Genomic DNA, 13,578 nt, shown 5'->3' on the forward strand with positions numbered 1-13,578 from the left:
AAATAAAAATTGGTCACCACTTCATTAGACGTCTTAACCGACTTGTTTTAAAAGTTATAAAATAAAATTCTCACACGTAAAAAAAAGAATGCACGTTAAAAATGTAAATAGGACCCTCCTTGTGGGCTAGTGGGGACAACGGCCCACGATCAAAAGGAGTCTCAAATTTGTTTAAGAAAAAATATAATTATGTGCCAAAATTTATACTACTTTTATAAATAAATTAAAATGAATGAGTGGTTATCATGATTATTTTTAATATTTAAATTAAAATATGATATGTAATAAACAATAAATCATTCATCTAAATGATATTAGAATTAATTCTTTTAAGTAAATTTTTAAATTTGAATTTTATGAAATGGATAAATATGAAAGATATTTTTTGTTTAACCAATAGATTTTCTTTGACGCTCACGTTATTCTATGATTTTGCCTCCAAAATCAAATGACTTAAGATTCGAATTAAAACAGTTGAGTTTTGACATATAAAGTCAAAAGATTGAAAGGAGCAGGTGGTCGTCTGGCGTGCTAGAATGAATACAAACAGTTGATTTTGCCGGTTGAAGTTGTTTGGTTGATACGTAGGAACGGCTTTTGCCTTCTACGCAATTTGGACATTCGTAGACTATTATAATCGTTTTTATAATCATATTTTCTAAACTTATATGTAGATAATTTATAGTATTTTTTGAATTATTTATTATTAATATAAATTTAAATTATTAATATAATTGATTATAATACTTGTTTTTCTATTCATATTTTATAAACTTGTATGTAGATGATTTAAATGAATTTTTTGAATTATTAATAATAAACAACTCAAAAAACACATTAAAATTATCTATCATGATAGAACCATTGGGAAATAAATTATTTTCATCTTCTGACTGGACTTGATAATATGATTATCTGGATTCAATTTCCGTATGAACATATTCTAACTGACTTGGTATTTATACTACTGAGTAAATAAATCTGATACAAGGATATGCAAGAATACAAATGATATTGATGACAACTATGTTCAAAGCTTTGAAAAAGCTATAGATTAACACGTGATTTATCTTTGTCGCCTCTAATGAAAGCATTACTTTTGAAACATTTCAACTCCCACAAGCTAAGCACTCGTCACGGTTTGTTAAAGAGCACACCATCTGTGCCATTTTTGTATTATCATCATCCTCCACATTGGATTTTTCCTGCATTCACAGCAAAAATATTTCACATAAAAAAATGTGCAAATCACATTAATGCAAAACCTGATAATAATGAATTCTTATTACTCTGAGAGCAGAGGTGTCAACGGTGAACTTAATAGCATCAGCTGCAGCACGTGATCGAAGATAATACATTCCAGTTTTTAGACCCTTTAATGACCAAACAAAAAACAAAACATTGATCAGCAAACATTTGGCATAAAATTCCCCAACTTTGTGTGTGTAAAGAATAATATAAGCCAGCAAAGAAACAAAATAGACAACATAAAACAATTAAACCCAACTGTATATTTGCACATATTACATAAATTTATCTCACTTCACAGGCAAGCAAAAGTACTGTGTTGCTACCTTGGACCATGCATAAAAATGCAAGGAAGTCAGTTTTCCAAAGTTGGGTTGATCCATGTGAATATTTAAGCTTTGGCTCTGATCTATGTAGCATCCTCGATCAGCAGCCATATCTACCAATGTCCTTTGTTTAATCTCCCAAACAGTTCTGCTCATACAAAATTTAGTTAGACTGAATATATTGAAGCAAAATTTTAGTTATTTTAGAAATCATAAATCTCATACTTGTATATATTCTTCAGGTCAGCAGGTATTTCTGGAATTTTCTGAACTGAGCCATCTTCATAGATAATCTTATTCTTTAATGTAGGAGACCACAGTCCCATTTCAGTCAAGTCATGAAGAAGATGCTTGTTCACAACAACAAATTCACCACTAGAAACAAACAGTAGCCCAGTAAGATAGGATCATGAGGCAATAGTACACCAAGACAGAAAAAATGGGATGAAAAAGCAAACCTTAAAACTCTACGACTGTATATGTTTGAAGTATATGGTTCAAAACACTCGTTATTTCCAAGAATCTGGCTAGTAGATGCAGTAGGCATAGGGGCCACGAGAAGTGAGTTTCTCACACCATTCTTTGATATCATCTCCCGAAGTGCATCCCAATCCCAACGATTTGAGGGTGCCACACCCCACATGTCCGGCTGAAGAATTCCCTGAGCAATACAAAAAAATCACCTAAGCAAGTAAAAATATCTTGGATGCATAAGTTGCATGTGCATACGAATGCTATTACATCAGATAAAAACTATGCTGTATAAATACTTTCACTCAGGACTTCAATCGGAGGGCATTGAAAACCATTATATACCTTGCTTATAGGACTACCACTGTATGTTTCATAGGGACCTTCCTTTGCAGCCAAACCACATGAAGTTTTTAGAGCATGATAATATATAGTCTCAAATATCTCCTTGTTTAACTGCTGAGCCTGCATAATATCCAAGTAAAATATCATATGAAGTGGAAATAAAACGAATATAAACAGAAGCCCTTGAAGTAGATTTACCTCTGGTGAATCAAATGCCATGCCAAGGAGTATGAAAGTATCAGCAAGACCCTGTACTCCAATACCAATTGGTCTGTGCCGCAAGTTTGACCGTTTTGCATTTTCAACTGGGTAGTAATTAACATCAATTACTTTGTTCAGGTTTGTTGTGACCAGTGCAGTAATCTGTCATTAATCAAAAAGAAAAACAAGCATAAAACCATCACAAGTCTAGCTGTATACAATAATAATGTCAATTAGGTAAAATACAAATGTTAAAACACAGAATATTTGCTTTGTTAACTAGAATTATACCTCTGCTAGTTTATCAAAGTCAAAATACCGATTTCCAGAGCATGTGCTTCCAACAAGCTTGGATGGATGGGACTCCATTGGTACACCCTGTAGTAAGGAAAAAAATATTTAGATCATGAAAAAAAAAATTGGTCCAAAACAAAACGTGAGCCCCATAGACAGCATCCAAGAGATGTCATACCTTTTCTCTTACATATCGTGGTAGTGCAATTGATGCCAGATTGCACACAGCAGTTTCAGTTGGACTTGAATATTCAATTATCTCAGTACACAAGTTTGACGATTTAATTGTACCCAAATTCTGTTGATTGCTTTTCCTATTGCAAGTATCCTAGTAGTGTAAACAAAAATGCCGGAATTACTCAACGGGTGAAAACAATAAATACAAAATCTCATGAGGAAAGTCAAAGACATCTAAGAACACCACCTTAAAAAGCATGTAGGGGGTTCCGGTTTCTATCTGTGACTTCAGAATTTCGAACCAGAGGCTCTGTGCCTGGACAACCTTCATTGCTTTTCCCTACGTGTTATAAAATATATTTTGTAAAAACAAAGCACGAATAACTAACAAGTAAAAGCACTTCAAGAAAGGCCCAACAATATTTGCATGTGAAGAATGAACTTACTTCTCTTTCATATTGAAGATAAAGCTCCTCAAATTTCTCACCCCAACAATCTGTCAAACCCGGTGCTTCACTGGGACAAAACAAAGACCATTGGCCATTGCTCTGAACTCTTTCCATAAAGAGATCAGGCACCCAGAGAGCATAAAACAGATCTCGAGCACGATGCTCTTCCTACAAAAAATAACACCAATACAGTGATAAGAATAAAAAATGCTAAAACAACTCCTTGATGACAGTCAAAGTACATTGTTACCACCACCATTAAGCTCAGCCAATCATACCTTCCCATGATTTTTCCTTAAATCCAAGAATTCAAACATATCAGCATGCCATGGCTCCAAGTACACAGCAAATGCACCTAAAAGAAGAGCATAATCATACATACAGGTAAGAGAAGCAACTTACAAGGAGCCATGAAACATAGGAATTGCTTATAAATAATCTACCTTTCCTTTTGCCTCCCCCCTGATCAACATAGCGGGCAGTATCATTGAACACACGCAACATCGGAACAATGCCATTGGATGTCCCATTTGTCCCACGAATATAACTGCCTGTAGCACGAATGTCATGAATAGAGACACCAATTCCTCCAGCTGATTTGCTGATGATAGCACACTCCTTCAAAGTTTCATATATCCCCTCTATACTATCATCTTTCATGCACACAAGGAAGCAACTACTCAGCTGCAAATTCATATGAACACTCGCTTAAATAAGAGCCCAGGTCATCAAATCACTAATGCATTATTACAAACAAGAAAAGACAGACAAAACATAATACTTTCAAAAGGGAATAATAAAATGCAGTCATACTTGAGGCCTAGGTGTTCCAGCATTGAAAAGTGTCGGAGATGCATGGGTGAACCATCGTTGAGACATCATGTGGTAAGTTTTGACAGCAGAATCTATGTCATCCTTGTGAATCCCAACAGCAACCCTCATCAACATGTGTTGAGGCCTTTCCAAAACCTGCCCTTGAACCTTCAAGAGGTAAGACCTCTCAAGGGTTTTGAATCCAAAATAATCATAGTCAAAGTCCCTGTCATAGATTATCTCGCTGTCTAGACGAGCAGCATTCTACAGCCAAACACAAAATAATAATAAAAGATTATTTCTTCACACACAAAAGAACAACAGCCAAACAACAACTTCAAGAATTTCAAACCATAAATAAATCACAAAAATTAAGATTTAACTACTTGTTTGTCCCTATAGTTACAAGAAACTCTATTTTAGTCCCTACATGCTAAAATGGATTAAAAATGGCATGCGTAGAAACTGAAATGAAATATTTTGAAAGTATAGAGACTGAAAAGGAAAGATTTTGGAACTATGGGAACCAAATAAATAATTAAACCAGCAATTAAAACCATCCTCTAATAGACTGATCTACACTCAATACCCACACGTTCTTTATAATTATGAAACGTGTTAGACATCCTAACAAATACCTACAATACGAGAATTTATTTCATGGTTTCAAACTACCGTGATCTCAAACAATCTACACATCACATACAATCAAATTTTATTAACCATTTATTGTAAATTAAAGTCAATTTTTTGTCATATAAAAACTAATTGGAACCGTGGACACATAGTAGTAGTGGAACATATAACAATTTATCCCTAATATGCATAAAAAGTACCTTCATAATTATTTCATAAACATCATCGGCGATCAGAGGAGCCTTCAGCCCAGATCTCTCATTAAAATGATAGTACATGATCTTGATCCTGAATCCACCACAATTCCAAGTTTTAACCACACAAAATAACGCTAACAAAAACAAATTAAAAACGCAATTACAATTTCCATTCACACTCACGTCTCCGAGAACGACTTCTTGGTGTTCTTGTGCAGATTCGAAACGGCAATCCTAGCAGCCAACTGCAACAAAAAACAAAATCACTTAGAACAATCCATCCAAAACACACAATTTCAACCAATTGACCAGAAAATTGAGGAAACTAACGCAAGCGTAGTCGGGATGGTTGGCGGTCATGGCGGCAGCAGTTTCGGCGGCCAATTCGTCAAGTTGGCTGGTGGTGACGCCTTTGTAAACGCCGGCGCAGACTTTCTGAGCGACCAAAACGGCGTCGCAGTGATCGGAGCTGAGGCCATAACTAAGCTTCTTGAGGCGCGCGGTTATTTTGTCGAAGTGAACCGTCTCTTGCCGCCCGTTCCTCTTTACGACATACATTTTGTGATATCTGGTGATGGAGTGTGAAGTGAGAACAGGTTTGGCGCGTCTAAGATAAGGGACAATGGCGTCAATTATATAGGCGTCAAATTAGGGTTCGATTTTGAATATTTCCCGCTATTTATTTTGAACGCCTTTTTTCTTGTGTTTGGGTGGCGGGTAATTGAGGGTGGACCTGGCTGTGGGATCCACTTCTTTGTAAATTATTATGGTTCGTTTTAAACTTTAAATAAGGACAATGCCATTTGCAAATACCAGCGAAACTAGGCGCGGCTTGGGTTCGCTACAACCGTTGGATTGATGGGCCTGAATGTTTCGACGACTGTTAGATAAGCCTTCTTAGGCACTTTTCTTTTCTGCTTTTAAATTTCATTTTGTGGGGTCATGTAGGAGGGATGTTCGTAATAACTGTCCATAAAATTGCGCCAAAATTTTTATTTAAAGTACTGAGTTTTAAACCCAAAAATTTAAAGTACTGACATGCCAAACAAGTCAAATACTAAACACGAAACAAAATAAAAAGCTGTTAATTACAAAGGAACCCACACAGATAACAGCTCCCCCCACTAAAATGCTCCCAGTCACAATGATAATTACTTAAGACATTGGATAGGGTGCAAAAGCCAGTCAGAAAACGAGAACCTTCCTCCTTTCCCCCTTGTGTTTAACCAACTCTATGCATATAACTTTGACATATGTTTAACAACTCTATGCATATGAGCTTTTCCGAAACTTAGTAACTAAGGAACACCGACACTACACGGATATGAATACGTGGACATCTTTTAAACACATCAAACTCGATCCAGACATGAACATCAGTGTCGGTGTCGTGTCGGACACCAAACACGACAAAGAACTTGGATGTCCGTGCTTCATAACTGGGTAACCAATGCTGCTGCAAAAAGTGATTTTCTGGCTTGCAGTGCTTCATAACTGGGTAACCAATGCTGCTGCAAAAAGTGATTTTCTGGCTTGCAGTGTACTACCGTAAATACCCCTTCCCACACCTCCGAGCCGTCTTGCACATGAAGGAATAAGTGAGAGGTCGATTCTGGTTGTTCATTGCACTAAGGACAGCTCACCTCACCAATGTGGACATTTCGTCTCTGCAAATTCACTTTGATGGCAACACCATTAGAGAAGAGACGCCAAACTAAATGTGCCGCCTTAGGTATCACTGATACTTTCCACAGCTCACCAAAACTTTCTTTCTTCTCCCTCCACACCCAAGAATCCCAAGTCTAGTGAGACACATTTCAGGTCTCAAATTAGTAAAAAAAATATTTAAAATTATATTTTAAAACAAGATTAAATTCAACTTCTAAAAAGATAAGAGATCAAAGTAAATATAATTAAAAACATGAAAGACTAAATATATATTTAAATTTTTCATAAAATTTTGTATTTGTTTGGTCTATCATACAATTGTATCTCACCATTGTCTTTTTTAACGAAAAGAAAAATACAACTGGGTTATGTTGGGCTGATTAGAACAACTTATGAATTAAGAGGATCAAACTGAATTGATTAAACATATTATAAAAAACATCATGATATTCTTTTTGTGGAGCTGTTGGCCATTCATGAAGGGTTAAAATTAGCTAGGAGTAAGGGGTTCCAGAAGTTGATATGTTATTTGGATTCCTTGCACTCTATTGATCTCATTCATGGCCAGGTTGATTGCTGCCATCAGTATGCAACTCTGATCTTCAACATCATTGGAATGTCCAGATCTTTCACATACCTACCCAGAGAAGGCAATCAATGTGCCGAGTTTTTATTTGCCGCCTTCTCAAGTTAGTCTGCATTTGTTAGCTGATGCTGCAAGTGTGGCTTTTCTTCAAGGCATGTAATTAGTTTTGCTTTTTCTCCTCCTATATATACAAAAAAAAAAAAGAAGACCATCAGATATAGATTACTAAGATTAGATTGAAGAAAATGCAAAAATAAAATGAAAACAACATGAAGAAAATGAATCACGTATGTATGACTTAACTGGTATAAAATTATGTCAAATATTTAGAGACACATAATAGTCTTTGAACATAATTACATACTGGAAAAAAGATATAGATATTATATGTATTAATTATCTCAAATATTTAGAGACACATAACAGTCTTTATCTTTGAACATAATTACATCGTGCAAGGATATAGATAATATATGTAGTCTAGAAAAGAATAAAAAAAAAAATCAAAAAAGTATATTTGAGTAAGAAAGTATATGAGTTATTGTAAAATTTTTGGTTGATTAATATTCTTACTTAAAAAATTTAAATGTAATTTTATTTTTCTTGTTAAAATCTATAATTTTGATTTTCATAATTTAAAATAAAATCAATAAGTTTTCATATTTTTAAAATTCGTACTTTTAATCCTCTAACAAATTCAAAAGGTGATGGTTAATAAGAAATTAATAATGTCACATAAGATATATGATTATTTATTTAATTTATTTCATATTTTCTTAATCTAAATTTTATAATAATGAGAGATTAAATATTTTTATTTTAAAATAAAGACTAAAATTATAGATTTTAAAAAATAAAGAAACCAAATTTTATATTCCAAAATAAAAAAATAAAATTACATATTTTAAAAAATAAAATAACTGAAATTGTATGTACGTAAGAAATAAAAAGGAAAAATAATAAACCTTAGAGAAAAGAAATAAAAAGGAAAAATAATAAAGCGTAGAGAAAAGGGACACATCCTCGAAAACCACGTCACTTGTGACACACCAATTATTTTCAGTCATGGTAGGTAATGAGATTTATCATTTATCCAGTGAAGGAAAGGAAGAGAGAGCAAGTGAGTGTTGCTTAGTATCCAAGACAAGACAGTGATAATATTGGAATTTTTGGAAGCCAAATTAGGCTTCCATTCTGATTCTACTATTTTATCTGCCTAGTTTTAGGGTACTGTTTATCATCGTTAGAATCTGAAGGTGTGAAGAGTGAAGATGGCAGAAGAAAAAGAATCAACGTCAATTCCTCTTAGTCAAGGGGACAATGCATCTCGCGACGATCCCGAAGACCCAGCCAAGTCTCCACTAAGCTCGCCCAACTCTTCCACTCGCAGGGTCCAATTCATTCTCTTTTTCACTTAATTTCTCTCTCTCTTTTTCTCTTTTTCTAAATTTTCCTATATTGTTTTTTTACCCTTTAAATTAGGGCTAGGTTGTTGGATCTTGCTTCTCGGTATCATTTTATATTTTCTTTATATATTTATTCGGTGGATATCGATAGACCACAAGTCAACCCATTTTTCTGGGCTGAGGAATAGTGGTTTTGTTGCGGCTACGATGGGTTGAGATCATTTTGCTCGTAATCTTAATGTAAGTAGAAAAACGTTTGAACCTAGAATCATATGTTTTGTAATTAATCATGTTGGCTGCATGAGGGATCTGCATTTGCAGCACTTGACGAAGTGGAGAGACAAATGAAATAGTTCAAATTTTAGCTTTGAGAATTTTCCTAGAATATTAAGCAGGAGAGTTTGGTCCAATTTTTATTTTGGTTTGCATTTCCTCTCGTGTGAAGTTGTTGTTTATTTTTTCTTACAAATTTTAGTGAGACCAATGCAGTAACAATAGTCTCTGTTAAGTTCTAACTGGTAAGGGTCTTGAAGTTGATTTTCTAATTTATTTGGTAAGGTGATGTTGCGGATTTTGCTTGCTATTTTCTCTGAGGAGCAAGATTTGCTCCTTGCTTTGTTGTCCTTACCTATAATATCTGAATAAAATATTTAAATTGATTCACACTAAAAATATCAAGTCACAAAAAATTAAAACGTGATCATAATTGATTGAATTGCACTTTTCCTGTTTTCCTGCACTATAGATGCCTCATAAAAAGGAGTAAAGGACACATGACTGCTGGATGCTGGAATTCTGGGCTGATTTAGTGTGAGCCTTTTTGCGAACAAAAATGATCACCTTCCTTTTTGTGACAAGAAGTTCTAAATGATGAAATCGAAGTTTACAAATAAATCAATGATTGCCTAACGTGCTTCTGTTTGGTGTGATATATATAGATTACAAAGTTTCATATTTTTTCAAGAGAAAATTTATTTTTGTTTTGATGTTGACTCATTCTGTGCACTTGTTTCAGGCTTGCTGCTTTGTTCTCCAGAGTTGGGTCTCTAAGAAATTTATGACTGGATGGTAATGGACAAAACTACTTATTGAGATGATTAATTTTATCATCATTGTTGGTGTGCTTATTCATTTAGTTTTGAATCTGCAGCGTAGTTCTTTTTCCAGTTGCTGTTACCTTCTTCATTACATGGTGGTTTATTCAGTTTGTTGATGGTTTCTTTAGTCCAATATACTCCAGGCTCGGCATAGATGTGTTTGGTGAGTAATTTGTTTTGCCTTCAATTAACACAGCTTTGATAATTATATTTTCCCTCCTCAGAAGTTACAAATAGGGATTTTTTATTGTTCTACTGTAGATGTCATATGTCTGAAACATGAAAAGCAAAATAAATGAATATAGTGCATAAACTTGAAAGTTCAAAGATAATAGACTACTCATGGTTTTACCAATTGAGCAGGAAGGCATTATTGTTATCAGAATTTAGTGGCTAATCTGGAAGAACTCATTTCAATTATGCTCTAAATGGTTTAGAGGATATCTTATTGCCCTCATTCCTGTTCTTCTCTGCTTTCTTTGATTTATTTTTTTTCCTATCAGCACACAAATAGTATTGGTGGTGCTAAACCTTTTATATTTCTTCTTTTATTTTTTAATCTCTCCGATGGATGATCTGGATCTTGGTACCTGACCTTACTCTTTGTTTTGAATGTGATGTATAAAATGTGAAGGCTCTTCGTTTTTGGTGCAGGACTTGGTTTTGTGACATCGTTAGCTTTTGTATTTCTTATTGGTGTTTTTGTTTCGTCATGGATGGGAGCCACTGTTTTCTGGATTGGAGAGTGGTTCATAAAGCGAATGCCCCTTGTTAGGCATATATACTCTGCATCCAAGCAGATTAGTGCTGCAATATCTCCAGGTATTCTCTACATAACTGCGTAGTCCAATTAGGATTTAGCCAGAAAAGAGTTTGATGGTGGGTCCGAATTCACATGGATGAGCAGTAAGCCACATATAGGTTGGGTAGATAGTGATGTTACAATAGAAAAAATAACTTCTTTTCAAGTAGCTTTTTATGGCAAACTGCTCCCTTCAGGGACATCGATAAAATTATGGCAAAGTGCAGAATATCCTCTGTTTATTGGTCAGTTTTGAGTTCACCATTTTTCATATAAAAACATGTCGCACTAAACAGAAAATGTGATGATGGAAAAGAAAAGGTACTATAAGAACTAACAAAACTAGGTCGATTATGGTATTCTCCAGTTGTATGGACAATGAGGTTAAAAGGATGATACTATGATAGTTGTGGCAACGGTGGTGTCATGGGTGTGTTGTACTGGTTGGGAATTTGTAATAGTAATGTGCTAATGTTAAGGTGAATGTGTGATTGTGATTGTAGAAAATTTTTTAGTATTGATAACATGATACAAATTCACTTAACTGAATTGGGTACATAAATTGAATTTAGTTAATAGTTATTAGCTCTGTCATGTTACTCATTTGGTATGAATAAGGTTGATTAGGCTATTATAGATTGAAGGCATGCTTCTAATTGTTTTTCCTTATGATTTTACCTGTCAGCCTTGTTTTTAAGCCAAAATGTCTTGCCAATCAGTGAGTTATTGTTGATATTTGATAGATTGACAATTTTCAAATATTGGTGACAAGGATGTAACCATTTGTCATGATTTTTTTTTAAAATTTTCTTTTCAGATCAAAATACCACTGCCTTTAAAGAGGTAGCAATTATCCGTCACCCGCGTGTTGGTGAATATGCGTTTGGATTTATTACATCAACTGTTACTCTACAGGTACCCTGTACTGTCGCTATAAATTTGTTTGCCAACCTTGTGATGGTTTCCTTTCTTTATTTTGATAACAAATTAACTTCAACAATTTCTATTATTATTTATAATGCTTTAACTGCCATAAAATGTAATGTTATGATGTGGTCCATTTTGACATTATTCACCTTCACTAGAGCACCGTTGAACAATCCATAAAAGTAACGTGTGATGGAAGGGTGCCTGTGTGTGAGATTTGAAGCAGGCATATAAGTCTAACAAGTTTTGCATTGAGTTTATATAGTACATCTCTGGTTAATGATGGTTTTACTGAAGTGTTCTCTATAGAGTTAATTTTTTGTAAAAAATTAGGGACTTGCATTTGTCATTATGTCTCGTGTTCATCTCAAAGCAGCTTAGTGATAATCTCACAATATATTGTGTATCCTCCAATGAATTTTTGTGTTATTTTCTGAGGAACTACTAGTTTCTCTGTTTTGTTTGATATATTTAACCATTGATTATATCTTTTTTCCTCCATCGCAGAAAGATAATGAAGATGAAGAGCTTTGTAGTGTTTTTGTACCTACGAACCATCTATATATTGGTGATATATTTTTGGTTAATTCCAAAGATATTATAAGACCAAATCTTTCCATTCGAGAAGGCATTGGTAGGTTCTCTTTTGGTTGATTCATTACCAAGTACACTGTTTATATAGGTTACATCATGCTCGTTCAGGAATGTATATGGAGAGATATTGAATGAAAATCAGAACTTTGTCATTTGACTTCTGCATGTTAAAATTCTTGAACCATTATTTGCATTTCTTCTAATTCAATAGTGTATGTTGTTGCTGATACAGAAATCATTGTTTCCGGGGGGATGACTATGCCACAGTTGATATCTCCGGTGGAAAGGGCTACTCGACCGAATGAAAGAATTTCTTTGAACAGAATTGGATAAAGGATTTGACCTGCGGATCATGTGGGTGTTGGAAATTATTATAGTCTGAACCTCCTTGTAATGGAATATGTATTTGGATACATAAAAGTGTTGTTTAATATTTAGTTCTTTAATGAGAGTAATGTACCCTGTAACGCTGTAGTTGTAAACTTGTAACCCAGTATACCCTTGTTTTTGTTCTACATGTCCTTTCCACCCAGCCTCAGTCTGACAGAGATGAACTACTATGTACCATTAGTCCAATATAATGAATATATGTTCAAATTGGCTGCATGTTATTAACATTAAGTAGTTACAAATCCTAATAGTTAAGAACTTAGAATCTCCATCTAAATATAATTGATGTAAAGTTTATCCAAATTACATTTTATGTTTCTGTTTGTTTGGAAAACTACGTTGAATTATTGTTTTTTCATCTTTACAAAGAGGCATACGTAAAGAAAAATTGCAAAATTATTTGATGGTCAAATTTAAAACATTATCGTTGTGATTATATAATATGTTTGAGTGTTCGGGGCAATTCTTGTTTGTATTTTATTTTTCATACACACTTTTTTTATGATACATATATTTTTGAATTTTGATAATAATATTTTTACATTAAATAAGTCATCTAATTGATATTTTAATACTTTAAATCAATACTTTAATTTCTTCAATTAACATTATAAACTATTGTCAATTTACCACACCAAAAAGACTAATATTTTTTAATTTACAAGTAAATATTTTAAATGTTTATATTTTTATTTTTATCATTAGCCAAACCTTTCTTGTCAATTTTTTAAATTATATATATATATATATATATATATATATATATATATTATTTGAATTTATAAATATGTATGCAAGGCAAAGTATAAAAAGAACTTGGTGCAAAGAAAATTTTAAGTGACAACCAAACCCGTGGATAGATTGATTTTGGTTATTCTCTCTTAATTAGATAGATTGAGTTTGAGTGCAGGATACATGTGATTTTAAAAGAAAATTAAAATAAGAAACAAA

General features: G+C 33.6%; 2 protein-coding genes across 2 annotated transcripts; one reads left to right on the forward strand and one right to left on the reverse strand.

The window, feature by feature from the left end:
- Positions 1 to 876: 876 nt before the first annotated feature.
- LOC114415738 (ribonucleoside-diphosphate reductase large subunit-like) lies at positions 877 to 5,779 on the reverse strand. Its single transcript, XM_028380571.1, has 17 exons — positions 5,488 to 5,779; positions 5,341 to 5,402; positions 5,161 to 5,248; positions 4,325 to 4,588; positions 3,955 to 4,195; positions 3,790 to 3,866; positions 3,509 to 3,679; positions 3,310 to 3,402; positions 3,064 to 3,213; positions 2,883 to 2,969; positions 2,589 to 2,753; positions 2,391 to 2,510; positions 2,033 to 2,235; positions 1,800 to 1,949; positions 1,575 to 1,722; positions 1,290 to 1,373; positions 877 to 1,205 (listed from the first exon to the last, which is right to left on the reverse strand). Exons 1-17 carry the CDS (start codon positions 5,713 to 5,715, stop codon positions 1,110 to 1,112), a joined length of 2,427 nt encoding a protein of 808 aa, XP_028236372.1. The 5' UTR covers positions 5,716 to 5,779; the 3' UTR covers positions 877 to 1,109.
- A 2,662-nt stretch (positions 5,780 to 8,441) lies between these two features.
- On the forward strand, positions 8,442 to 12,848 carry LOC114415739 (protein LIKE COV 2-like). The gene is made up of 7 exons (XM_028380572.1): positions 8,442 to 8,802; positions 9,833 to 9,885; positions 9,968 to 10,077; positions 10,569 to 10,736; positions 11,534 to 11,631; positions 12,151 to 12,277; positions 12,470 to 12,848. Exons 1-7 carry the CDS (start codon positions 8,683 to 8,685, stop codon positions 12,568 to 12,570), a joined length of 777 nt encoding a protein of 258 aa, XP_028236373.1. The 5' UTR covers positions 8,442 to 8,682; the 3' UTR covers positions 12,571 to 12,848.
- The last annotated feature ends 730 nt before the right edge of the window (positions 12,849 to 13,578 follow it).

Source organism: Glycine soja, chromosome 6, assembly GCF_004193775.1.
Source record: "Glycine soja cultivar W05 chromosome 6, ASM419377v2, whole genome shotgun sequence".
Lineage (NCBI taxonomy): Eukaryota > Viridiplantae > Streptophyta > Magnoliopsida > Fabales > Fabaceae > Glycine > Glycine soja.